Source organism: Tripterygium wilfordii, chromosome 9 (assembly GCF_013401445.1).
Source record: "Tripterygium wilfordii isolate XIE 37 chromosome 9, ASM1340144v1, whole genome shotgun sequence".
NCBI lineage: Eukaryota > Viridiplantae > Streptophyta > Magnoliopsida > Celastrales > Celastraceae > Tripterygium > Tripterygium wilfordii.
In genome coordinates this window covers 2,149,019-2,172,207 of record NC_052240.1, presented here as the reverse complement: position 1 = coordinate 2,172,207, position 23,189 = coordinate 2,149,019, and the positions used below count along the sequence as shown (strand labels likewise).

The window sequence follows — 23,189 nt, the reverse complement described above, 5'->3', positions numbered from 1 at the left end:
GCCGTACAATACAGTTCTCGCTCTCTCTACCCCATTGATTAGCTGAGATAATTGTGTTGCTGTTAAAAGCCACTCCTAAAGCTTTCACTTTTCATTACTCTCTCTGCCGGTCTGCCCCACATCATCCAGCAGTCGCGGGCATTGCAGCAGGCACTGCACTGTTGCTTCTCAGTTTTGGCAGATGAGAAAAGAAGGGACAAAAAAAGAAAAAAAAAAGAGAATACTTGAAAGGGAAATTTCTCCAAATGACCTCATCCACTAACAAAACTACAGAAATGACCTAGTTTGTTAAAATCAACAAAAATGACCTCTTTTTAATTTTCAAAGTCAAAAATACACTTATCCTTATAAAACAAATACAGATTTGAATATCATTCTCTCCCAAAACATAAAATAACAATCTTTCTACCCTGCGACGCAGCTGCTCCACCTCAATCTGCACTTGAAAACATTAAAACCTTGATCGATCGAAAAGCACATATCGGAAATACCCATTGTATCAACAATATTCGTTGTTATTTCGCACAACTCTCATTGCAAGTAAGTACATATATATACAATGGTCGTCTTCAGTTTCATTACCTTGTCCTGCTATAGTCGAGCAAATTGCTCGAGCATTTTATATAGTCGATCAATCTATTTTTAGTCGAGTATTCGATCGAGCAACAGTGGACTTATTTGGTCGAGCAACGGTGAATTATCTGGTCGAGCATTATTTTGTTTGGTCGAGTATAGTGAACTTATTTGGTCAAGCAATATCTTTGGTCGAGCAACAGTGAATTATCTGGTCAAGCAATAATTTTTTGGTTGAGTATAACAAAATTATTTGGTCGAGCAATATCTTTTATATGCGTTAGCATTATATTTATACTTGTTTGTGTATTTTTGTTGGTCGAGAAAATGTTTTTAGTGGTCGATCGATCAACCTTTTTTGTCTGGTTGTGAATCATTTATCATGTACCTTTTTTTTTTACAGGGATGACATCAATTGATCTATGAGTTGTTTGGAATTGATAGTAATACACTTGTTTTGGAGTTGAAGTTTGCGTATAATATACACTTTCACATGGAACCAATGATCCTAATGACCATGACCTCAAATTCTTCTTAATACAAAGATACATGTCAAAGCATGATCTACTAAAGGTCTCCAATTGATCCTCATTTAACTTATCTATGATATTACAAATAACTGCATCTGGTTGGGAAAAGTTTGACACTTTTGCAGGAAAATGATGACCCTCTGGAATAATGTAAGCCATAGTAACCCTAAGATAAAAAAATAAGTGAAATAAATATAAGTTAACAATGCTCGACCAGTCAATATGAATGCTCGACTGTTAAATATGAATGCTCGACTAGTAAATATGAATGCTCGACCGTTAAATATGAATGCTCGACTAGTAAATATGAATGCTCGACCAGTAAATTCAAATGCTCGACCAAATCAAAATGAATGCTCGACCAGTCAATATGAATGCTCGACCATTAAATATGAATGCTCGAGCACATAATAGATATGCTTGACCCCCCATAATCAATATAGGATAAAAAAAAATAAGTGAAATAAATATAAGTTAACAATGCTCGATCAATCAATATGAATGTTCGACCATTAAATATGAATGTTCGACTAATAAATATGAATGTTTGACCATTAAATATGAATGTTCGACCACATAATAGATAAGCTTGACCCCCATAACAAATAAATCTCGACCAGAAAAACCCTAAACTCGACCACAGACCCTTAAAATGCCCGATGAAATGCTCAAACACTCGACTACGTCGAAAACTTCGTTTTTAACTATGCGAAATTGTTTTGAACAAAGTCATGCAGTAATATGGAACCCAGAAAAATGGGTGAAACCTCACGAAACTCGTAATGGCAAGTAAACGTAAACAAATTAACCAAAATCATTTTTGAATAAATGGTAAACTTACCTTGGAGTATTCGGAATAGTTGATGGAATGCAAACCGTTGTAGTTGATAGAACACAAACTGTTGTAGTTGTAGTAGTTGAGAATGATAATGAGAATGGAACTGTGTTTGAAGGAGAAACTAAAAGTGAAAAGGATTTCAAGAAACGAAAAGGAATGAGTGATGTAATGAAAGAAAAATTAGGGTTATTTTGATCTTTACCAGTATAAATTAGGTCATTTTACATCTTTTTTACAAACCAAGTAATTTCTATAGTTTTGTTAGTAAACTCGGTCATTTTTGACAATTTCCCTACTTGAAAACCCATCTGATTTAGACGCAAATTAATACACTTGATTTGATATCGAAAAGGCCCGTTAAGGACTTTTATTGTCTTAAAGTCTCGGTCTTTTTTCTCTTCTGATTGTTGGGTCTTGACTGCTTTCAAACAATGCCGAACTTGCGTTCATATCACTCTCTGTAATTCACAGCTAGGAATTCGCACTACGAAACCCAAGTTTACATTCACAAACAGCGACTTGGGTTTATCATTTAGTCAGGTTTTCTTGTGTTCTGCGATTGTGGGTATGATTGATTTGAACACCACGGAGGACGAGGAAACGCTGTTGTCTGGGTCTAGTTCTCCTCCTTCGTCCTCTGGTTCTCATTTAAGCGCTCCTGCTCTGGGTGCTATTGGTTTAAACGGTTCGGGTTCCGTGTGTTTGGAGCTATGGCATGCTTGTGCGTAGGGCTGTTATTGGTATGGTAAATTATCCATTGGTATACCATTACCGATCAATTGGTTACCGAAAATAACAGAAGATTGGTATACCGTTACCAATTGTTCGGTACGGTAAATTTACCGATGATTTCGGTAACGGTAACGGTAAGCAAAGTTCAAAACCGGTAAATTTCCCGATTACCGACATATATATTAAATATATATTAATATTATTTTTAGTTTTAGTTTTATTTAATTATGACCATTAGATTGATCTAATTTAATCTAGACCATTTATTATTTTTAGGGTTATCATTTATATATCACTCGTAGCAATTTCATTAACTTTAAAGCAGCGTTTGCTACATAACAAAATGCTTTGTTGGTATTGATTACATGCTTTTCTTCTCCATTTCCATTATGGTCTTTTATCTTTATTTATCTTGTTTCTTCTAGCTTTCATGCTATGGAGTTTAAAACACTTCGGATACTAAAAATATTAGAAATTAATGAAATGAAAGATTTTCCGTTATAGATTGTTGGAATAATGTTATGTGAATTCTCCTTTCTTTTTTTCTCCGATTGATAGGTATTTTCTCTTATTCACATGTAGCACAATGATCCTTCTCATTAATCTATTACTTTTATTATTGGTATTGTAGGCAAGATGAAAGTGTTGTACTTTCATACAATGACTATTAAACACAATACTACTTGATGTATTTTTTTTTTCTTTCTCTTTTTTAAATAAGTTTAAGAATTGGTAAATTTACCAATTACCGACTTACCATTACCGATCGATCGGTATACCGACCATCGGTATACCGACTCTTCCGGTAACGGTAACGGTAACATTTTTTGAGTTACCGAAAGAATTGGTATGGTAACGGTATTCCGTGTTTGGTAACGGTAACCGTACCAATAACAGCCCTACTTGTGCGGGTCCACTGACATCGTTGCCAAGGAGAGGGAGTGTGGTTGTGTACTTCCCTCAAGGCCATTTGGAGCAACTCTCTGACTCCCAGGCCGTACCCTGTGATCTTCCTCCTCACATTCTCTGTCGTGTTCTTGATGTGAAGCTTCATGTGTGTACATATATCTAGTGTTTGTTCTCTGTTCTCAATTTTTCTTGGTTAATGGGAGCTTCTGGTTATGTGTTTTTGGGTTCTATTATGAACTTTTGAGAATCGTGGTGATTACATAGATGGGTTTTGTGAATTGCTAGAGAAATCGAGGGGAGAATTGAAATTTGAATTGCTGTCCTTTTGTTGTGCAGTTTGAGCAAAGTCATAGATACCTCCAATTGTTGGGGTTAATTAGAGATTTTTTGTATTCAAAGGGATAAGTGATTGAAAGATTTGAATTTCTATTTGTGGTTTTCCGGCGCATACAGGGGGATTTGGGGGAGTTATAACGAGTTTGTAACTTTGAATTGGACGTGAAATGTGTGTTTTCTGTGGCAGGCAGAGGCCCCAATGGACGAGGTTTATGCACAGGTCTCACTGGTTCCTGAAAGTGAGGTAACTTCTTTTCCTTGTCTAATGTTGCACTGCTCTCTGATAGAATGTGAGAAAGAGGAAATAAATGATTTTTTTTTGGTTTTTCAGTTTATGAGTTGGGGTCTTATAATCCTGAACAAATCACTCAACTTAGCATAGTCTTGACCCTCTTAATCAAGCCGAGTGCAGAACACTTATAAAGTTTGTGGTATCCTAAGCTTCTTGTTATTCAATTTGAGAGAACTAAAGTGCCATGCTCTCTGTTTCCAATTTTCTTCATTCTCCTTTGATTGGAGACAGTGACTTTTTTTTGGTAGCTTCAAACTATTTTCGTTTCTTCACTTTTGTGGTTGCTTTTTTGGCTGGTTACCAACAAAATCTTAAGCCAAGATGCATTTTCCTTGAATTTATGCACATAGCAGATCGAACAGAAGTTGCGAGAAGGGAAAGTTGAGGTAGAGGGTGAAGAGGAGGATATTGACATGACTATGAAGCCAGCAACGCGTCATATGTTCTGTAAGACCCTCACTGCTTCTGATACTAGCAGCCATGGAGGATTCTCTGTTCCCCGTCGAGCTGCTGAGGACTGCTTCCCTCCATTGGTAAGAATGGAACTCTTACCTCTTCACATTTGCTTTGATAAACGAATTTGAAAGTTGCATCTATCATTTTTGTGCTCATATGGTAAAGTTGTGAAATGCAAATTTGCATGGTTTGCCAACTAAATGTACTGTTACTGTAGGATTATACTCAACAAAGACCTTCACAAGAGCTATTAGCAAAGGATCTGGTTGGCCTCGAATGGAGGTTTCGACATATTTACCGAGGTATGTGGTAGAGTTACCTCTGTGCTCTGTGGGTTTAGGCCCCGTCTTTGATGGTCAAACAATATCGTACTGATATGATAACTCTAATGAATGCTATACCTTTTTTGTATTCTCAATACAAAATTCCTCTCCCTTTTGGTTTGTCCAGGGCAACCACGGAGGCATTTGCTGACTACTGGGTGGAGTGCTTTTGTAAACAAGAAGAAACTTGTTTCTGGAGATGCGGTCCTCTTTCTCAGGTGTGTATATTAAAGACTAATTCATTTAGAAACTATGATTAGTGTCCTGCTCTTTTTTGACTGTATAACTATGGCAGGGGAGATGATGGAGAATTGAGACTGGGAATTCGAAGAGCCGCCCAAATAAAATGCACTGCTGCTATTCCAGCTCTCTGTAGCCAGCAGATGAATCACAGCACTTTCATTGACGTGGTGAATGCGATCTCTAGGAGAGGTGTTTTCAGCATCTGCTACAATGCAAGGTAATATCTCACGGCTTTCAGTTAACAATCTTCAAGAAGTAATATACACTATACTGATTTGGCACATGAAATCGTTAAGCATGTTAAACTTGCGGTAGACATTTAAAGGGCTTAAGAGTGTCAAGGGTGCAACCAAATTAGCTGTAGCTGTGATTAAGTAACTCTGAGAAATCACAGGGTTTAAAATAGATATTTTGATCCCTGTAACATTTTGCAGGGCCAGCTTATTGGATTTGATACTACCCTTGCATAAATTCCTAAGGAGCCTTGATTATTCTTTTTCTGTTGGAACAAGGTTCAAGATGCTCCTTGAAACAGAAGGTGCCGCTGAAAGAAGGTTTGGCATATGCTTTGGCTGGAAGCACTTGAACTTAAATTACACTTCATTCTTGATTAAAGTTTTGTTTGCCAGATGCACAGGAGTAATAGCTGGTATTGCTGACGCGGATCCTGTTAAATGGCCTGGGTCGAAATGGCGATGCCTACTGGTATATATTTTAATTGTTTGAATGCTGTTTGTAACTTAGAATGTCCACGGACAATTTAATTTGAGAAATAAGGTCTGCACCTTTTTTACTTGTCCTTGATGTATATGTTTGGCTGGCTTATGTACTTCTCAAATAAAATCAGCTTCTCAATCTCATCCACTTGACTGTTTAAAGTATTTGTTCCCTTCCCTGATGTTGTAACTGCTCCGAAAAATTTGAATTGATATGCAGGGGTTGGGTCCATGCCTCAGCCGCCACCTAAAATTTTTGTGTTAAGTTTCTATTTTTATTCTTTTTGAAAAGATATTAGCCTTATGATCGTAGTGCCGACAAGGTTAAGCTTTGCACCTTGGATATTGATGGTGGTTTCCAGTGAACATCTTATCACAGCTCATCAAGCTTTACTTTTAGTTTTCAGGTTCTCATTTTGTTTTTTTCCCCAATGTTTTTTTCAATGGTTTCTTTTTTTTCCTGCCTTTTAGTTTATGATTTCATGTTGTGATCCAAATATCGATGAAACTAATAGCAGTAAGCAATTTTCATTTCCTTGCAAGAAAATTTTTGATTGCTGTGTGAATGCCATCTATTTGGCTAGTCTTTCTTATGCCCAAGTTTTCTCTGCTCTGCGACATCCTAAACAATGTTATATCTAATATATGTTGAATTAATGATTTTGTATCTATACTGTTTCCTTTGTTCTGATGGTTTTTTTGCAGGTTAGGTGGGATGATGGTGAGGCCAATACGCTCAACAGGGTGTCTCCATGGGAGATCAAACCATCTGGTTCTGTTTCCAGTTCCAGTAGCTTGATGGTGCCTGGTTTAAAGAGGACCAGGACTGTATTGCCTTCAGCAAAACCAGAATTTGTTGCTCCTGGTATGTCCTGCAATACCAAGAAACTATTCCAGTGCGATTAGTTTTCTGTCCTGCTCCTTGCAACATTATTATTGACTGGCCTTGCCTTTCTTATGGTAGATGGAATTGGGGCATCAGATGTTGGAGAACCTTCAAGGTTCTGGAATGTCTTGCAAGGTCAAGAAATTTTGGGGTTTCGTCCTCTTCCCAATGGTGTTGATTTTCACAATCCGCATCAATCTGAAATAAGGAGGTGCTTTCCTGGTTCACATAGTTCAGGGACTGGTGCAATAGCAAATGGTTTTGGAGATTCACTCGTGAGCTCCGATACACTCAATAGAAGCGTAGGCTGTGATGAATCTTTCCAATTCCGTAAGGTCTTGCAAGGTCAAGAAATATTGCCAAGCCCCTCATATGGACGAGCACTGGATGTTAATGAGGCTTGTGAATATGGCAGCATTGGGATCTCCTCTGGTGTTCAAGTGCCAAGAAGGAGAAATGCTCGGTCTGTCCATATGCAAGGATTTGACTCTCATATGTGCCTCTCTGCACATCCCACACAAGTGTCATCACCATCTTCAGTGTTAATGTTCCATCAAGCAAGCCATCCTGTTTTGAACTTCAATCAACCATATGGTTTCAATAAACAGCAGGACCGGCGACTTGTCAATCGAAGTGTGGTTCATATTCCCGAAACATGCAGAGAAAAGCCAACCTCATCTTCATCTAGTGACTGTAGTTTCAGAGGTAACCATCAGGGGAGCATGAATCATCCTGCTTTGAACTTCAATCAACCATATGGTTTCAATGAACTGCAGGACCAGCGAGTTGGCAATCGAGGTGTGGTTTATATTCCCGAAACATGCAGAGAAAAGCCAATCTCACCTTCTTCTAGTGACTGTAGTTTCAGAGATAACCATCAGGGGAGCATGAATCATCTCGGTCTATCCAACGAGCGTATGCAGCATGGTGATTCAGGACCTCTTGTAGGTCAATCATCACATAGAAGTAATTCAGATTTGGTGTCATCCAAAAGCAGCTGTAGACTCTTTGGTTTCTCATTGACTGAGGACAGACTTGTTGCCAATTTACAAGAAAGTGAAAATGCATTGACAACTCCACTGACTACGGGATCTTCATGTGTGCCTGGTGCAAGAGATCGGCCTCCAGCAATGACCAAGGCAGCTGGAAGCGACTGTACCAATGTAAGCAATCTCCATGCTATACAAACTATACTTCTCCTGTTCTCGATGTTATGCTTTAGTGCACTGTTGGCTAATGTTGCGAGATTTAGTTTTTCTCACATTGATTATTCAGATAGTTTTAACATAGATGTCAGTATTTTTGCAGGTACTTCTGCAACACAGACTTGAAGCTTATAACATCTATTAGTTAAAATTATGGTGACCTCCAAGGTTGTGGAAGAGGAGGATGCCATCGCTAGTTGTCTGGATTGTATGGCAGTTATTTTCGGTTTGTAAGGAGAAAGTGTAATTTATCTCCTGAAGTAACTTGATAGTATCTGACTCCTTAGCTATGTACAAAACAGTATCAGTTTACAGCTGGTTGAGTTCCTGCTGATAATGTTTTTTCATTACTATTGGAATGTAAAACATTTGTAGGGTACCCTGCAAATTTGAAAACTAAAATGATTGCATGAGTACTCATGTTTACTAGAAACATTTGTAGGGTACCCTTTTGAGATTTTTGCCCCAGAGACAGCTGATTTTCTTTTCTTTCTTTTGCTGTTGTGTGGATCATGTCCAGCAGCCTCACAAGTATGCACACAAAAGGAGATGCTATGAAATTATGGGATTTTGCTAGCTGAATTTCCTGCTAGTGGTCAGTGGACGTGCCAATGTCCACAAGGGGACCCATGTAGTAGCTTTCGTGTATGGTCATTTGATGGAGGACTACTCTTTTTTTCTTCTTTTTTTTATTACAAGAATATCTAGAAGGATCGGAAAATCACGAGTTCGGAATTGTGAGAGATTTTGTAGGATGACTTGTTTCGACATAGTGGTTAGTTTATTATTTTTGCAGGCACGGCGGAAGAGAATTTAGTTTCCTGATGACTCTCAGCTAATCTATCCCTCTAGCTCGTAAGTCACGCAGCTTACAATATTTAATGACTTGAAACATTGGTTTTCAATTCCAATGGTGTCCTGCCTAATAGTAGATCAATGACCAGTACTCCCCAACTCATTTTTTTCTCAATTAACTTCATTGTTTATTAGCAGAATTGAAAATATTATTACTTGATCACAAGATAAAAACAAAGATTATTAAATACATACCAACTTCAGAGTCATTTTGTTTAACCTGTATGTTTGATTAACCAGTAGTCCATGGTTAGATTTTTTTTAATCGATACAAGTTTGCAATTTGGGCATTTCATATCAATCTAAACTTGGACCATCAAGAACGCACGCATAGAAATTTTCACATGATAATCGGGTAAGTTGAGACAAAATCCAATGCGTTGCTACGAGAGACATGTAACTTGATGGAATGTATATAATATAATCATCATAAAATGGCATAAACATGCTGATATAAAAAAAAAATTAGGAGGAGACGAGAGGAACCACACACTTGGCACCTGCACTGTGCAGTCCGTCCATTCCCCGAGCGGAAACTTTTATTTAACGATGAAAGTTCTTCACTTTCACACTGTGTTAACGCGGCGGAGGTGGTTTAATTGTTTTTCTCCTCTTAAATCTAAAGCTACTGTATAAACACACTCGCATTAGCGTCAACCACCACGCGTAATATCAAAATCGAGGCAAAAAAGAAAAAATCACCTCTCTCTCTCTCTGGCTATGTTTATCAATTTATTTCCCGACTAATTGTACAATGAATCAATCCTAAAGTCAGACCTGGCTCCCCACTTTGACTACCAACCATTTGGCCTACGAAATCAAGTACCGGGACCCGGACCCGGCCTCGGCTTCGGCTTGGTCCATTACGCATGCATATTTAATGATCACCACCTGTTTGTTTATATGCTCCTCTGAACATATAAGCAAACTCAGGCAACATAACCGAGAAGAAAGAGACAGAGAGGATGGCAGAGGAGGAGGCGGTGGAAGTTTCACTGGAAGAAACACCGACATGGGCTTTTGCAACTGTTTGTTTTGTGTTGATACTAATTTCCATTCTAATTGAGCATTTGCTTCATCTCCTAGGGAAGGTGTGTGTATATGTATGAATGTATTATTTCGTATATGGATCATATATATAGAGAGAGTGATTGAATTTGACCCATTTGCGTTTTAATGTTCAACAGTACTTCCACAAGAAAAGGAGGAAATCCCTCATTCAGGCTCTTGACAAGATCAAATCAGGTAAGTTTCATATATATAACAGAACTTCGTTGCATTTCCAGTGGAAGATCGTAACACAAATTATGTTCTGTTTGTTATTGCAGAGTTGATGCTGCTGGGTTTCATCTCGTTGCTGTTAACTGTATGCGAAAAACACATTGCAAACATATGTATTCCAAAGAGTGCAGCTGAAACGTTTCTTCCCTGCGAAAGCTGGTCAAGCGATGCTGAGGAGAGTACCAGATGTCAAGAGCAGGTAAAATATTTTGTATATCAATTAGGAGATGCTAGTGTTGTGTATGTCAAGAGCAGGTACTAACTAGATATATGTTGTTGTTTTGGCTGGATTTGTGTAGGGAAAGGTTTCTTTGTTGTCCAGAGAAGGAGTTAGGGAACTCCAGTACCTCATCTTTGTGTTGGCTTCCTACCACTGTTTGTCATGCATTCTTACATTCAGCTTAGGAATGGCTAAGGTACTTTCTTTTTTTTTTTTGTTATTTTGATTTAAGCAGTCTTTTAGGACAATCAGACAATTTATGTTTCAAATATTCAATATTCTTTTGATATGTGGTTGGGCTACTTTTCTGTTGTTCTGTTTATCCCTTTTACTACTGTGTAATAATGGACAAAATCAAATTTGTGAACTTGAACGTGATCTCATTCTTAGAGACTTTTTAATGGGAAAGTTGGAATTTTGTTAGGCCTTTGACCATTATTGGGTTTTGTTCTTTTGTGACATATAACGTTGATTTTGTGTTGGGACAGATGAGGAGGTGGGAGTCTTGGGAGGAAGAGACAAGAACATTTGAATATCAATTTTCAAATGGTAAGCTTAAGGAGGCTAAAAATATGATTTGCTTACGTAATTTTAATTCTCTTGGAATCTTCTGATGTTGAATTCATCAATTCAATGATATAACAGACCGCCTTTTTAATATTCTAATAACATATGGCCCTACTCATCACCTAAATCTAATTATTAAGGGCGGCAACGACGCAGTTCATTAGTTCATATACTGTTAATTAAGTGTTAACAAACTGAAATATATTAATGATTGTGAGTACTCTTGAGATTGATGCCAACAGAAGAGGTATACACGAAAAGAATTTCCTAGACTCATCCAAGATTTTAGGTCATCAAACAGATTACTTTCCTAATTTAATTCCATTCGAAAATTCTCATGTGTTTATTTTTCATTTTATATTACTTAACTTTTCTTTTTGTATGTTTAATTTAATTATTAAAATGTGTAGATCCAAGGAGGTTCCAGTTGACCCACCAAACACCATTTGGAAGACGACATCTAAGATTTTGGACTGAACACCCATTTCTACGTTGGCCGGTTAGTTCAGCTTGATTCTTATATCAGTTAACCTCTCACACTGATATCTAGATAGCCCAGTAATTGATGATGTGTATTGGATTATAATGTTTTGCAGGCATGTTTTCTTAGACAATTTTTCAATTCGGTGTCCAAAGTGGACTATTTAACTCTGAGACATGGATTCATCATGGTATGTATAGTTGAATTAATGGACAGTGTTTTCATTTTCAATTTAGGATAAGTTGTGCTTACTCTCATTTGCTGCTTTTTCACTGCTACTTCAGGCTCATTTTGCAGAAGGAAGCAACTTTGACTTTCAAAAATACATCAAAAGAGCTTTAGAAAAAGATTTTGGGGTAGTGGTGGGAATAAGGTAAGCAGTGATCAAACTCTAATTTACACTAACTGATTAATTAAACTTAATTATTACTGATCAAATAATTATTCTATCTGGCTCTATATTGCAGTTTCTGGGTTTGGGTCTTCTCTATGTTTTTCATATTCTTTAGTGCTCATGGTAATACGAATTAACTACAATTGCATTTGTATAATACATTAAATTAGATTATCGAGTTTGATAACTGATACTAATTTATCTTCTTTGTTCATTTCTTCAGACTTTTACAATTACTATTGGCTTCCATTTTTTCCACTATTGGTAAGCAAGTGAACTACGGAGTACCTAGTATACTCACTCAACAAATTGTACGTAGACTAACGAGTGAAAAATATGGATTTTTTTATATTATCATCAGATGTTATTGCTGGTGGGAACAAAACTACAAAACATCATAACCAAGATGTTCATAGAAAGCCATGACGAATCTCATGTTGTTAGAGGAGCATTTCTTGTCAGGCCTAGTGACCATTTCTTCTGGTTTGGCCGGCCTAAATTGCTTCTCCACCTTATCCACTTCATACTGTTCCAGGTGATTTCTCCATCTTTTATATGAAAATCAATACATATAAGAGGCTAAGAACAAATAACAAGCTCTTTCGTTTTATTGTCTTTGCAGAACTCATTCCAACTAGCCTTCTTTACATGGACTTGGGTATGCATTTTTGTATGAGTTGATGATTTAAATTAGAATTGCTTTAGTTTTGACTTATTTGATATGTAAAGAAAATCAAGAAATAGCCAGTCTGACCGCTTTCATTTCTTTCCCTATGCAGTACAAGTTTGGTTTTAGATCATGCTTCCATAAAACAACTGAGGATATTGTCATAAGACTTGCCATGGGAGGGTTAGTGCAAGTTCTGTGTTGCTATGTAACACTTCCTCTATATGCCTTGGTAACCCAGGTAGGCTAATTTACATTTTGATCTCTTACTACTATAAGTATACTCCTTTATGTAACATATACAGAGTCAAAAACAGAGGAAGTACATACTCGAGTATCTCCTTATTAATTTTTAATCATTTATTTTGTCACATTTCAGATGGGTACATCGATGAACAATGCTGTCTTCTCAGAAAATGTGACAAAAAGCCTCAAGATATGGCACGCCAAGGCCAGGAAAAACGTAGCGCTCAAGAACAATTACCCATCACCACGCCTCTCCCTCGATGCTTCACTTGATACTTCACTTTCCCTGGACACCTCAACTTCTGTTAGCATCGACGCGTCACCTTCTTTCAGTCTTGATGTTTCATATTCTGTGAAATTTGATAGGCCGATCGAAGATGAGGCTGTTGTGGCTATTGAAACAGCAGAACAAGGGAGAGGTCATGAGAGACCAGGAGAGGAGCATCAAAAGGTTAATTCATTCGAGGGATTCGATACCAAGAACACGACGTAAATTTCTCAGTAGAGAATACATTAAGATGCCCACATTGTTTTTGTTTGTAGATAATGTGGGCTGTTTGATCTTATGTACAGCTGCTACAATATTAGTTACTATAATTATTTTGTATATATCAATTCCATAATAGGAATGAATGGAGAAAATAATACGCGTGGTGGATGTGGATTTCCACTGATGTGTTTCATAAACTCATGTTAGCAGACATTTTGGTGCTTATGAGCATTGCCTTCCACGGCTCTTCCTCGTAGATTTTCACTGATCGTGTTGTTGCGGGGCGGCCCATCAGTTGCGTCTTCATGGGCTTTGGCTTCCATGATTCAGGGACTCAGTTCAGATCTTCTTAGTGGGCCTCCGTTAGCAGCATCCCAGGCCAGCACCGACGGCACCGTAGAGACTTCACTTCGTGGGCCTAAAACTGTATGATCATAAAATACCTTCTTTCCTCATGGCTTCAGCAGGCTATAACTTCCCAATGCAAGTATGCATTACAACATCTATAATCATATTATATGATATTGCTTACTTTGATGCTGAAACTTTTCACAGGAAAAAATTAGAGAAATACGAAGATACGTAAAAGATGTCCAGAAGCTCAGGTATGGTGTTTTGAGAATCAAACCACTTCAGCTGCATGTGGTAAGTTTACTATATACATGCTTCCATTATCACTCCTTGTCAAATCCCCACAAAAGCTCGTTCTGAGACTGTAAATATATTACATTATTGATAGCCAAACAAGAGCTGATGCTAATTAGCAACTGTTTGTCCTCGGAATCAAAGAAACTTTTTCAAAAAATAACTGGAAAACATTAACAACATGCTCAAATTTCTTTTTAGTTTTCTGACATCATAGGAATTGTTTTTTTTACGTCCAAGAAGGTCACATCTCCAACCTTCTTGTCTTCTCAAGCTGCTTTAAGTCCCTGCAAAAAGAAAGGGCCAGCTTGGAATAAGTTCATCAAAATCCGTTACTCCAGGCTCTAGCCCAAGAAAACTTTTAAGTAGAATACCCTAATCCCCAGCCATTTACGCTGTCCTAAATTCCCTTAAATTCCCCGTATTGCCCCATCTCCTTCAAAAATTAAAGAGGATGTCTACAAGCTAACCAAGCAATCCGTACACGTGTTTTTCCTTTCCTTTTGACAAATTCATTCGAGAAAGAAGAATCCTTAAATCATCTATCATTTCTCTGGGGATAAAAATTAATCATATTAAAGTAGGTATATATTATGGGAGACTCACTCTTTTCTCCTCTTCCATCTTGGCTTTGATGTAAGAGTACATTGCCACTCCAGCAATTGCAATGCCTGTACCAATACCTGTTTGTGTGGATATCTTGTTTCCTGTAAGAAGCATAGCCGACATTGTTTCATTAACTAGTCTGTAAAAATAATGAAAACGGCAAAAAGACAAAATCAACATTGAAAAGAAATATATCTTTACCAAAGACCAAGATTGAGAAGCCAATCACAAATACACGTTTCAGCACATTGCCAACTGCATGTGTAAGAGGAGCAACCCTCTCAAGGGTATTGGTAGCCAACTGAAAATCCAAAGAGCAAAACGTGCTTTTATCATCCCAATACAATATATAAATTTTGGCATTCCTGGTTTGGAAAAAAATGATGGCATTGGAAATTAAAGAGAAATGAAGAAGAAACAGCTAGTTATGTTATGACCCTAGTGGCAGATACTTCTTAGTAATTTCACAAAGATGAAGTCCAGGACAATGCACAAGAAGCTTCGACTAAAATAAGAATGCATAGATCGTTCTTACCTGGTTGTAAAGGTGGTAAAACATTCCCACCCAAAAGAGGTCGGAGATGAACTTGGTTGTACCCACTTTAGTAATTGCACTGTTAAAACCATGCTTCATTAGTTGTGGTCCCTCAAACTGCAAGATAGCACGCGGACACCAAAAAAAGGAGGGCCTTTACGAGATTGAATGATAAAAACTTTAGTTTAATATGAGGAATTAAATTTCTTGGCCTCATAGCTTTTTGTCTATACTCACGATGATGGCCGGTGGTATACAAACCAACAGAGCAATGATGGAAATGTAGGCATAAATATTAGTGCTGTCCATATCAGTCTGCATGGGAAAAAAAAATATAATAATCAGAAAATCAATTCAAAATTCTAATAAAAGAAGAGCGAGAGGTATAGAAAGTATGAGGCCAAGGATGTTATGAAAGATTACCATGGCTTTCTTTGAGTATATACTTCTGTATGTGAAGGAGATGTTGGAAATCATGGCACTAATGAAGCCAGTCCAATTGAATGACAACTCGGTTAGTGATGCCATGGACACACCTGCGAACGATTTATATAAATCAAAACAGAAAGAAAAATATACTGGCCTAATTCCTAACCTCGACCCAATGGGAATTAGATGAGTGTCTAGCTTTAGATAGGAATAGATGGTTATGGTTATGATCATGATTTTTCATAACCTAGTTGAAATTCTGTTACTCAAAAGACATTTTTTGGTAAAGTCGCATAATTCATGGCATGCATCACATAATACGCATGTAAGTGTGATACTGAGATGTATTTATTAACAATCCGATAAACTGGTGTAGAATCAAAGAAGGAGACAGCTTCGAACAATTGTATGATGCAAAATTTCAGAATAACTTACCAAGAACAACAGGAGCCAGAGAAAGCCATAGAGTCAAGGGTATCTGCTGTCCTAGTATGAACTGAGAGGCAGCAGCATTGAAGAATGGCTCAAGAGCTGAAATACAATGTTGGGGAACAAAAGTGAAGAATTAAAAATGTGCTAATAATGTGTATATATAGCAAAAGAGTTATACTTTCCCTAGTCTAATCCATGACATGGACACTTGATTTCACCTTTGATTGTGTGGGTGAAAGAGACCGCTACCGCTGCGAATGATACATTGCTGGTTACATGGCCTAATGCATGACATACAGCAACTGGGATCAACAGCTTCAAAAGTTTCGAGTCAATCGGCTACACACATAAACACCAGTTATGTGGCATGATCAGTAACATGAGCTGCAATTATAATCAAGGAAATAGAAATGATATAAAACCCAGGCAATTGAAATAAGAGAACCAAATAAGAAGAAAGAAAAATATTTACCACATCATCTTGGAGCTCTACACATTTTGAAATAAGAGAACCAAACAAGTGGAGAAGAAAATGAGCAGAAAGTAAGGAGCAATGAGCTTCTTGATGTTTACGTACACTTAGATTTGGGATTGGCACATAACATGGACTTGAACAGAATCAATAAACAAAATAAGAATAAAATAACCTTAAAGAAATAGTCTAATAGACTGGTACAACTCCAAAAAGATCTATCACATAAATAAAATATATCTTAAATCCCGGAGTTTGTGGACTTGAAGAGTATCACTTACAGCGCGCTTCGGAAGACCCACGGCCCAGCTCACCAAACAGTACACCACCCCAACCAGCAAATGAATAACCGACACAAAACTGCACAGAACAGATAAAATCGCTCGTCAGAATTCGGAACCAAAGCGTACGAAAGTCTATAATGGCCTCGACAGATTGCAAACGGAGGATTACTGACTATGGATACGGGAAGTAATTGTAGATCTTCTTGTTTAGTATGTTGAATATCACGTTCAGGAAGTACCTGCAGGAGTACAATCCTGGCAAAATTAATAAACGGAACCGGACCGGAAGTTCAATCTGAGTACTGTTTTACAGTAATGAGTCGTTATTAAGAGGAAACAAGTGACCTACCACATGAAGAAGAAGAAACCGGTAACCAAAGCCGGGTACTTCTCGAAGAAGCCAACTGGAGCAACCTTCGCTTCCCTGCAAACACATCGAGTCAGGTGAAACAGTGAGTCAAGTCCGACACAGGGCAAGTAGACCGAGTCTAATGAAACGGACCTCACCCTGCGGAATCACTCCCCTCGGCGGGAGAGGAAGCGGCGGAGAAGCAAGGCTGCAGAGTCTCCCTCTTCCCACACAAGACGCACGATGCCGGCGAGCTCTCTAGTAGCAGAGCCGGCCTGAGCTGCCTCCCCCATATCAAGTTCCCGCCCTCGCCAACAGCTCCGATCGGCCTCACTGCTACGACGCTTGCGGAGTTGCCACTCTCTCGTAGCGGCCTCGGCAGGCGCGGTGAGGCCGAAATTGCGGCAGCGCGCGAAAGTACCCGCGACTCCATAGATGCAATCACACAGAGAAGTGATGTGCTATTCGTATGCACAGCACGCACTGGGAAGAGCAAAATCCGTTTTGCGGCGTAGGGCGGTTAAAATCCTTTTGTTTTCATTGGGTACGGTTATGATCCTGTGAAATACGTACACGTTAACAAAATTTGATCGGCCAATATGATTAAGTCGAACGAGAATCGTTCAGGAAAACAATAATCAATGGTCAGGTGGGGTTTGAGAAGGAGATTGGAAAGTTTATTGGGAGTTGCTGTGGTGTACAGTGTGGAAGAAGAGGATATGGAGTGGGGTCATCTTATCTCAAGCGAGAGGCTTGTGATGGAGGCCATGTCTTGTCCATTCGATTTCATCCCCTTATCCTTTCCAAAAGACTTTCTTGTGAGTTGTGATGGGTGGTGGAAATAGTGATCATGTGCATATGACTATTTGGCAACTTCCTCCGTGGAGATGATCAGATGGATCATTGCTTGGGCCGAAAACTGAAAAATGGATCAGTTTGGGCCTGAGTTCGGATGCATTCCCCATTGTTTCAACTTCTTAGCTTTTGTAGCATGTTTATGTTGTTTGCTGTGCTGATTCTGCTGAAGAATGATCATTACATGCAAACATTTTAATTTGATTGATTAAGTTATGCAAGTAATTTTATTGTGTACCCAGTTAGCTGACCCCAAAATTTTGGATAAAGTCTCAGATAATGATGATGAATGTGTATTTAGTGACGATATTCATATGCAACATCATCATGTAATGAAGCGGTGTTGCATATGAATCGCTTGTGTATTAAACCCTAATCCCCTAATTTCAAGAGGAAATCAGTATACTGCCTTCGCCATTCCGCCAATGTGCAAATATTGTTAAGATTGTAGATTAATTCTCCAATTGTAAGAGGTAAAATCATAATCAGAAACCAATAAAACCAGTGAATTATAGGACTAGATTACCAAGTTTTCAACAACTTTCTCATTCTGCAATTTCTATCTTGAACCAACAATCAGTATCTCCTTATGTTCAATCTACTATAGGCATGGCAACCGGGCGGGGCAGCAAATCCACTAGCTAATTATTTGTTAGCTAGTTATTGCACTACATCGTGATGAAATTCTTTTCCCATTTTTTTTGTACTAATGATCTGTTGAACAGGCCATAACATGTTCTTCAGTCGCATTAAGGATTGGAAGCTTCACCTTCAGTGGCTCACCAGAGCTGTATGATCTCTGATGGCAGAAAATGATGTACATAACATCGTCTGTGTCACTTTGCAGGGAATACAAACGCTGCCCAGCACCATAGCCTCCAAGAAGTCTGTACGATCTCTCTGATTGCTCCATCAGAAGACAAATGTCATCACCACCTATATATATACCCACAATCATATAAGAAAACAAAAACAAAATGCGGCAACGTAACTTTTGGTTATTGAAAGATTTATCAATTTACAACTCACTTATCGAATGTTCTCACGTTCTAACTTAGGATAAAATTGAAAATTATTTCAATATGCACACAATGACAAATTTCACATTGTTCCGACAAATTCTTTATATTGATTTTTATGCTATATTAACAATTTGACTGTCCGAATGGTCGAAAATCTCTCAAAGTGTGCATATTAGAACAATGTTCAACTTTGAGTTTGCAAATTAGAATATGTGAATGGTGACCTAATTGAAGCTGATCAACGAAAAATTACAGTAGTCCTAAACAAAACAGAAGGCTCAGCAATAAAAGGTTCACTTACAGGCGGCCAATTCTATCTGAGTTTGGTAAATAAACTCCAGAACCGCAGAAATCTCTTGTTCAAACTGATGAAACGGTTCGCTCCCGAAATCAAACTTTCTAAGCTTACACACGCCTTCTCCCAACTCCATCATCGCTCCTTTGTGATTCTACTCATGCAGAATTCATTGATTTCAAATCATAAATACTTTTCGTAACACAAATACATCATTCAGAGGTACGACGTATAGGAGTTTCAGCGAACCTGGTTGAAGAGGTGATGAAGTCCTACCGCACATTGTAGAACTCCATGAAATAGAGTTCTAGCAGGCTCTTCTGCTTCGCACCAGAGAGACTCGAGAACATCATGACATTTATAGAATTCTCCTTTGTTGAACAGCTCTACTGCTTCGCTAAAATTGTGGTTACTTCCATCATCTTCTTCTTCATTAGAAGAAATCCGGTATTTAATCGGGAACGAATGGTGGATCCTACTCCGTTTTGAGAGGAAATTTGGATGAAAATTATAGCCAAAGCAGGAGGGAGCAAGAGAACAGAGCATTAATTTTGAGTTCCGAGAAAGAGCGGAAGATTTTAAAGTAGAAAAAATGGAGGAATTGGAGGGGGATCGCAGAGTAAGCGCCATGCTTGAGACTTCGAAATAATTGATTTCAAACTTTCATCTTCTGAATTCTGATCGATCCCTGTGGTGGAGCATACATTGGGGCGATATTGGAAAGGATATTTTCTTTTAGTTTTTCTAATAAATGCAAGGAAAAAAACGACAACGTTTTGGCATTAATGGTATAACTGTAATTAGGTCGAATTCATATATGTCCACAGTCCTCACAGCTCCTCACAGCTTCTCTGCCTCTCGGCCTCTCTTATCCGCGAGCGCCGCTTCTTCCTCGGCGGCATCATTCTGTTTGGTCCTTTTGATCACAATATCGCCAACCGGAACCTCCTCCACATCTACTCTCAAAGGTATGCGTGTTGTGCGCTCTCAGATTTAATTTACGTTTTCGAGATACTACAGCAATAATTTCAATTGTTCTCTTTGAGGTTAGTTTTAGGCGATTAACAGTGGGGAAAATTGCAGCTTAACTGAGAAAACATACTCAAATTGTCAATTGCAATTACAGAATTAACGTCAATTAGTAGCTTTTGGATTGGGAGATTTCTACTGTCATGTAAATTTGGATATGAAGGCAAAATAACATGATTGGAAGGTTTATTAGAATGATTTCGCAAAACAGCATATAATTCTTTAGACATTGTCAAACTTTGAGTGACAATAATGAAACTTACCGATATTATAAGGTATATTTTGTTTTGTTTTGATTCATTGACGTCAAGCAAGTTTAAAGATGTGTCTTTTATGGAGTGTGGGTAATATTGTTGCGTTGTTTATGATATTGCTTACAACTGGAACTGCAGAGGCACAAATGACGGATACGAGCAACATCTGAATTTGGAAGGATAACCGTGAAGAAGAAAAAGGTGACAGTAATGGGCAGTAAAGCTATGTATAAATGGTCGAAACAAATTACGTCTTCCCAAGTGGAGCAGCTAATACATGCGGAAAAAGATGTTACTAAAGCAACTCTTATATTTGATTCAGCCACAGCTGAGTACAGTAATGGCTTCCGGCATGACTGCCGTACATTTGGTGTCATGATCTCTAAACTGACTTCTGCAAACCAATTTAGATTAGCGGAGAATCTTCTTGATAGAATGAAGGAGGAGAAGTGTGCAATCGCAGAAGATATATTCCTTACCATTTGCAGAGCCTTTGGTCGGGTTCACAAGCCACTGGATGCTGTCAGGGTTTTTCATAAGATGAATGACTTTAGCTGCAAACCCACTGAGAAATCTTACATTACAGTGTTTGCCATTCTTGTTGAAGAGAATCTTTTGAAGATTGCATTGAGGTTTTACAAGGATATGAGAGGTATGGGTATCAAACCCAGTGTTGCTTCCCTGAATATTTTGATTAAGGCACTCTGCAAAAACAGTGGAACAATTGATGCTGCTCTTAAAATATTCCATGAGATGCCCAAACATGGGTGTACGCCTGATTCATATACTTATGGTACTTTGATTAATGGATTTTGTAGGATTGGGAAAATCAATGAGGCAAAAGAGTTGTTCAAAGAAATGGAAGAAAAAGGTTGTTTACCTTCTGTGGTTACCTACACCTCTTTGATATGTGGCTTGTGCCAGTCTAGCAATGTAGATGAAGCCATGGAATTACTTGAAGAGATGAAGACCAATGGTATTGAGCCCAATGTGTTTACCTACAGTTCTTTGATGAATGGTCTTTGCAAAGGTGGGCATGCTTCACGAGCCGTGGAGTTATTGGAGACGATGATTAGGAAGCACCAGAAGCCCAACGTGATAACTTATAGTACCTTAATCAATGGACTTTGTAAAGAAGCGAAGCTCCAAGAAGCTGTAGAGATCCTTGACAGAATGAAGCTTCAGGGTGTGAAGCCAGATGCTGGGCTGTACGGGAAGATCATCAATGGCTTCTGTGATTTATGCAAGTTCCAGGAGGCTGCAAACTTCCTTGATGAGATGGTCCTGACTGGAGTCACACCAATCAGATTAACTTGGAGCCTTCATGTTAGAATTCATAATATGGTCGTCCAGGGCCTTTGTAGTAGTGGTAATCCAGATCGTGCTTTCCAATTGTATTTAAGTATGCAAACTAGGGGTATCTCAATTAATGCTGAAACTTTTGATTTCCTTGTGAAATGTTATTGTAAGAAGGGAGACTTGCACAAAGTTTATCGCATTGTTGATGAGATGGTTCTTAGTGGATGTGTTCCTGATGAAGGAACTTGGAGCATAGTGATCAATGGATTTTGGGATCGGAAGAAGGTTAGGGAAGCTACTCAATCGTTATGGATTAAGTTGATGGGCAAACTCGATGAGCCTGTGATATAAAACTCAAACCAAGTTTATGACTATGTAAGTGAATTTTGTGTGGATTTTGTTTTACATACAAAATATCCATTACGATTTTTATCATTATAGAGCGTGGACACTGGCTTGGTTACGTTGATCAGTTTCATGAATGACATCCGCAGTTTAAACTTAATAATCCTTAACCTTTTAACAGGACTTATAAGGCCAGTTGTGGAACTTTTGGATGACAAGCAACAAGGTGCCTTACATTGAAATCTATATGTTATGTTCAGATATTTTAATATGTTTTCATATATTAGGAAGCAAATAGAATTTATACATGTAGCCAATGATTGAGATCTTTGGTAGAGAAACTTGGGATGTCATGTAAGTTGATGTTTTAGATTGAATTGAATTTCTAGACCACTTGAAATGATTCACATGTGTCGTGGATAGGATGGCTTTATTGAAGGCCATTTGGTATGCAAAAAAAAATATTTTTCAGCAACCTCTTTTATTTGGTTGTTGCAATCATCCATGATGGAACTGTTGGACTAAAGCTATATTGCCCCTTCAAGCACCCGTTTGTTTGGCAAGCGTTTCCTGACAATAAAATTTGAAGTTGCTTCTAGCTACTGCTTCCTTTAATGTGCTTGATGAAGTCCTGTTAACAGAGGATGGTGATGAAAATGCTTATTGGTAGCTGCAATACCCATGACTGGCTGAGAATCGTTATTCAAGGTAACCAATCTAGCTGTTCCTCCAGTGTTTGTGACTTTGTGTCATCATACTCCAATCATTGATCTTGTGAGATTTCATTTGGGGATCTAATTTACCAATGCTGATAGTTTCCCGGCAGCTAGAATGCCCTATCTGCATCTTTGATGTGTTACAATGCATGGATCAACATTGATATCATTCATTTTCCATTGGAAGAAGTTTTGAGATTCTGTTCTCTTTTGTGAAAGGAATTTTCAAACACCCACCTGTAAGCTGTCATATATGGTCTTAATGCTGTCTAATGCAAGGAAAATCTGTTTTTTTTTCCTTCTTCTTCTTTTCTCATTTTTGAAACTGACTCATTGCATTTTTACATCTTTGTAAGTTATGGATTCTTTGAGAATCGAGTCA

At 38.1% G+C, this 23,189-nt stretch overlaps 5 protein-coding genes across 6 annotated transcripts; 3 read left to right on the top strand and 2 right to left on the bottom strand.

Annotated features, from left to right (window-relative positions):
* The first annotated feature begins 2,239 nt into the window (after window positions 1–2,239).
* Window positions 2,240–8,509, top strand: LOC120005113 (auxin response factor 3-like). The gene is made up of 12 exons (XM_038854583.1): window positions 2,240–2,660; window positions 3,577–3,727; window positions 4,106–4,162; window positions 4,561–4,743; window positions 4,884–4,968; window positions 5,117–5,207; window positions 5,285–5,449; window positions 5,667–5,786; window positions 5,862–5,937; window positions 6,654–6,813; window positions 6,913–7,997; window positions 8,132–8,509. The coding sequence occupies exons 1-12, from the start codon at window positions 2,509–2,511 to the stop codon at window positions 8,186–8,188; spliced, it is 2,382 nt and encodes a 793-aa protein (XP_038710511.1). The 5' UTR covers window positions 2,240–2,508; the 3' UTR covers window positions 8,189–8,509.
* A 1,094-nt stretch (window positions 8,510–9,603) lies between these two features.
* On the top strand, window positions 9,604–13,465 carry LOC120005114 (MLO-like protein 12). The gene is made up of 14 exons (XM_038854584.1): window positions 9,604–9,985; window positions 10,082–10,139; window positions 10,223–10,374; window positions 10,475–10,591; window positions 10,884–10,944; window positions 11,373–11,461; window positions 11,559–11,633; window positions 11,728–11,816; window positions 11,911–11,960; window positions 12,061–12,101; window positions 12,199–12,372; window positions 12,460–12,495; window positions 12,617–12,745; window positions 12,884–13,465. The coding sequence occupies exons 1-14, from the start codon at window positions 9,860–9,862 to the stop codon at window positions 13,241–13,243; spliced, it is 1,557 nt and encodes a 518-aa protein (XP_038710512.1). The 5' UTR covers window positions 9,604–9,859; the 3' UTR covers window positions 13,244–13,465.
* A 365-nt stretch (window positions 13,466–13,830) lies between these two features.
* On the bottom strand, window positions 13,831–17,713 carry LOC120005115 (triose phosphate/phosphate translocator, chloroplastic). 2 transcript variants are annotated; one of them, XM_038854585.1, is made up of 12 exons: window positions 17,151–17,713; window positions 16,993–17,067; window positions 16,817–16,882; window positions 16,641–16,719; window positions 16,106–16,226; window positions 15,891–15,986; window positions 15,450–15,562; window positions 15,264–15,341; window positions 15,027–15,143; window positions 14,693–14,792; window positions 14,492–14,592; window positions 13,831–14,172 (listed from the first exon to the last, which is right to left on the bottom strand). In XM_038854585.1, exons 1-12 carry the CDS (start codon window positions 17,423–17,425, stop codon window positions 14,155–14,157), a joined length of 1,239 nt encoding a protein of 412 aa, XP_038710513.1. In that variant the 5' UTR covers window positions 17,426–17,713; the 3' UTR covers window positions 13,831–14,154. The 2 variants fall into 2 exon arrangements, with proteins under 2 accessions (XP_038710513.1, XP_038710515.1); XM_038854587.1 differs by having other exon boundaries at window positions 17,146–17,283.
* Window positions 17,714–18,335: 622 nt separating this feature from the next.
* Window positions 18,336–19,883, bottom strand: LOC120005116. The gene is made up of 3 exons (XM_038854588.1): window positions 19,414–19,883; window positions 19,171–19,318; window positions 18,336–18,783 (listed from the first exon to the last, which is right to left on the bottom strand). Exons 1-3 carry the CDS (start codon window positions 19,792–19,794, stop codon window positions 18,554–18,556), a joined length of 759 nt encoding a protein of 252 aa, XP_038710516.1. The 5' UTR covers window positions 19,795–19,883; the 3' UTR covers window positions 18,336–18,553.
* A 110-nt stretch (window positions 19,884–19,993) lies between these two features.
* LOC120005768 (pentatricopeptide repeat-containing protein At5g46100-like) lies at window positions 19,994–23,103 on the top strand. The gene is made up of 3 exons (XM_038855582.1): window positions 19,994–20,132; window positions 20,586–22,121; window positions 22,733–23,103. Exon 2 carries the CDS (start codon window positions 20,658–20,660, stop codon window positions 22,095–22,097), a length of 1,440 nt encoding a protein of 479 aa, XP_038711510.1. The 5' UTR covers window positions 19,994–20,132; window positions 20,586–20,657; the 3' UTR covers window positions 22,098–22,121; window positions 22,733–23,103.
* Window positions 23,104–23,189: the final 86 nt, after the last annotated feature.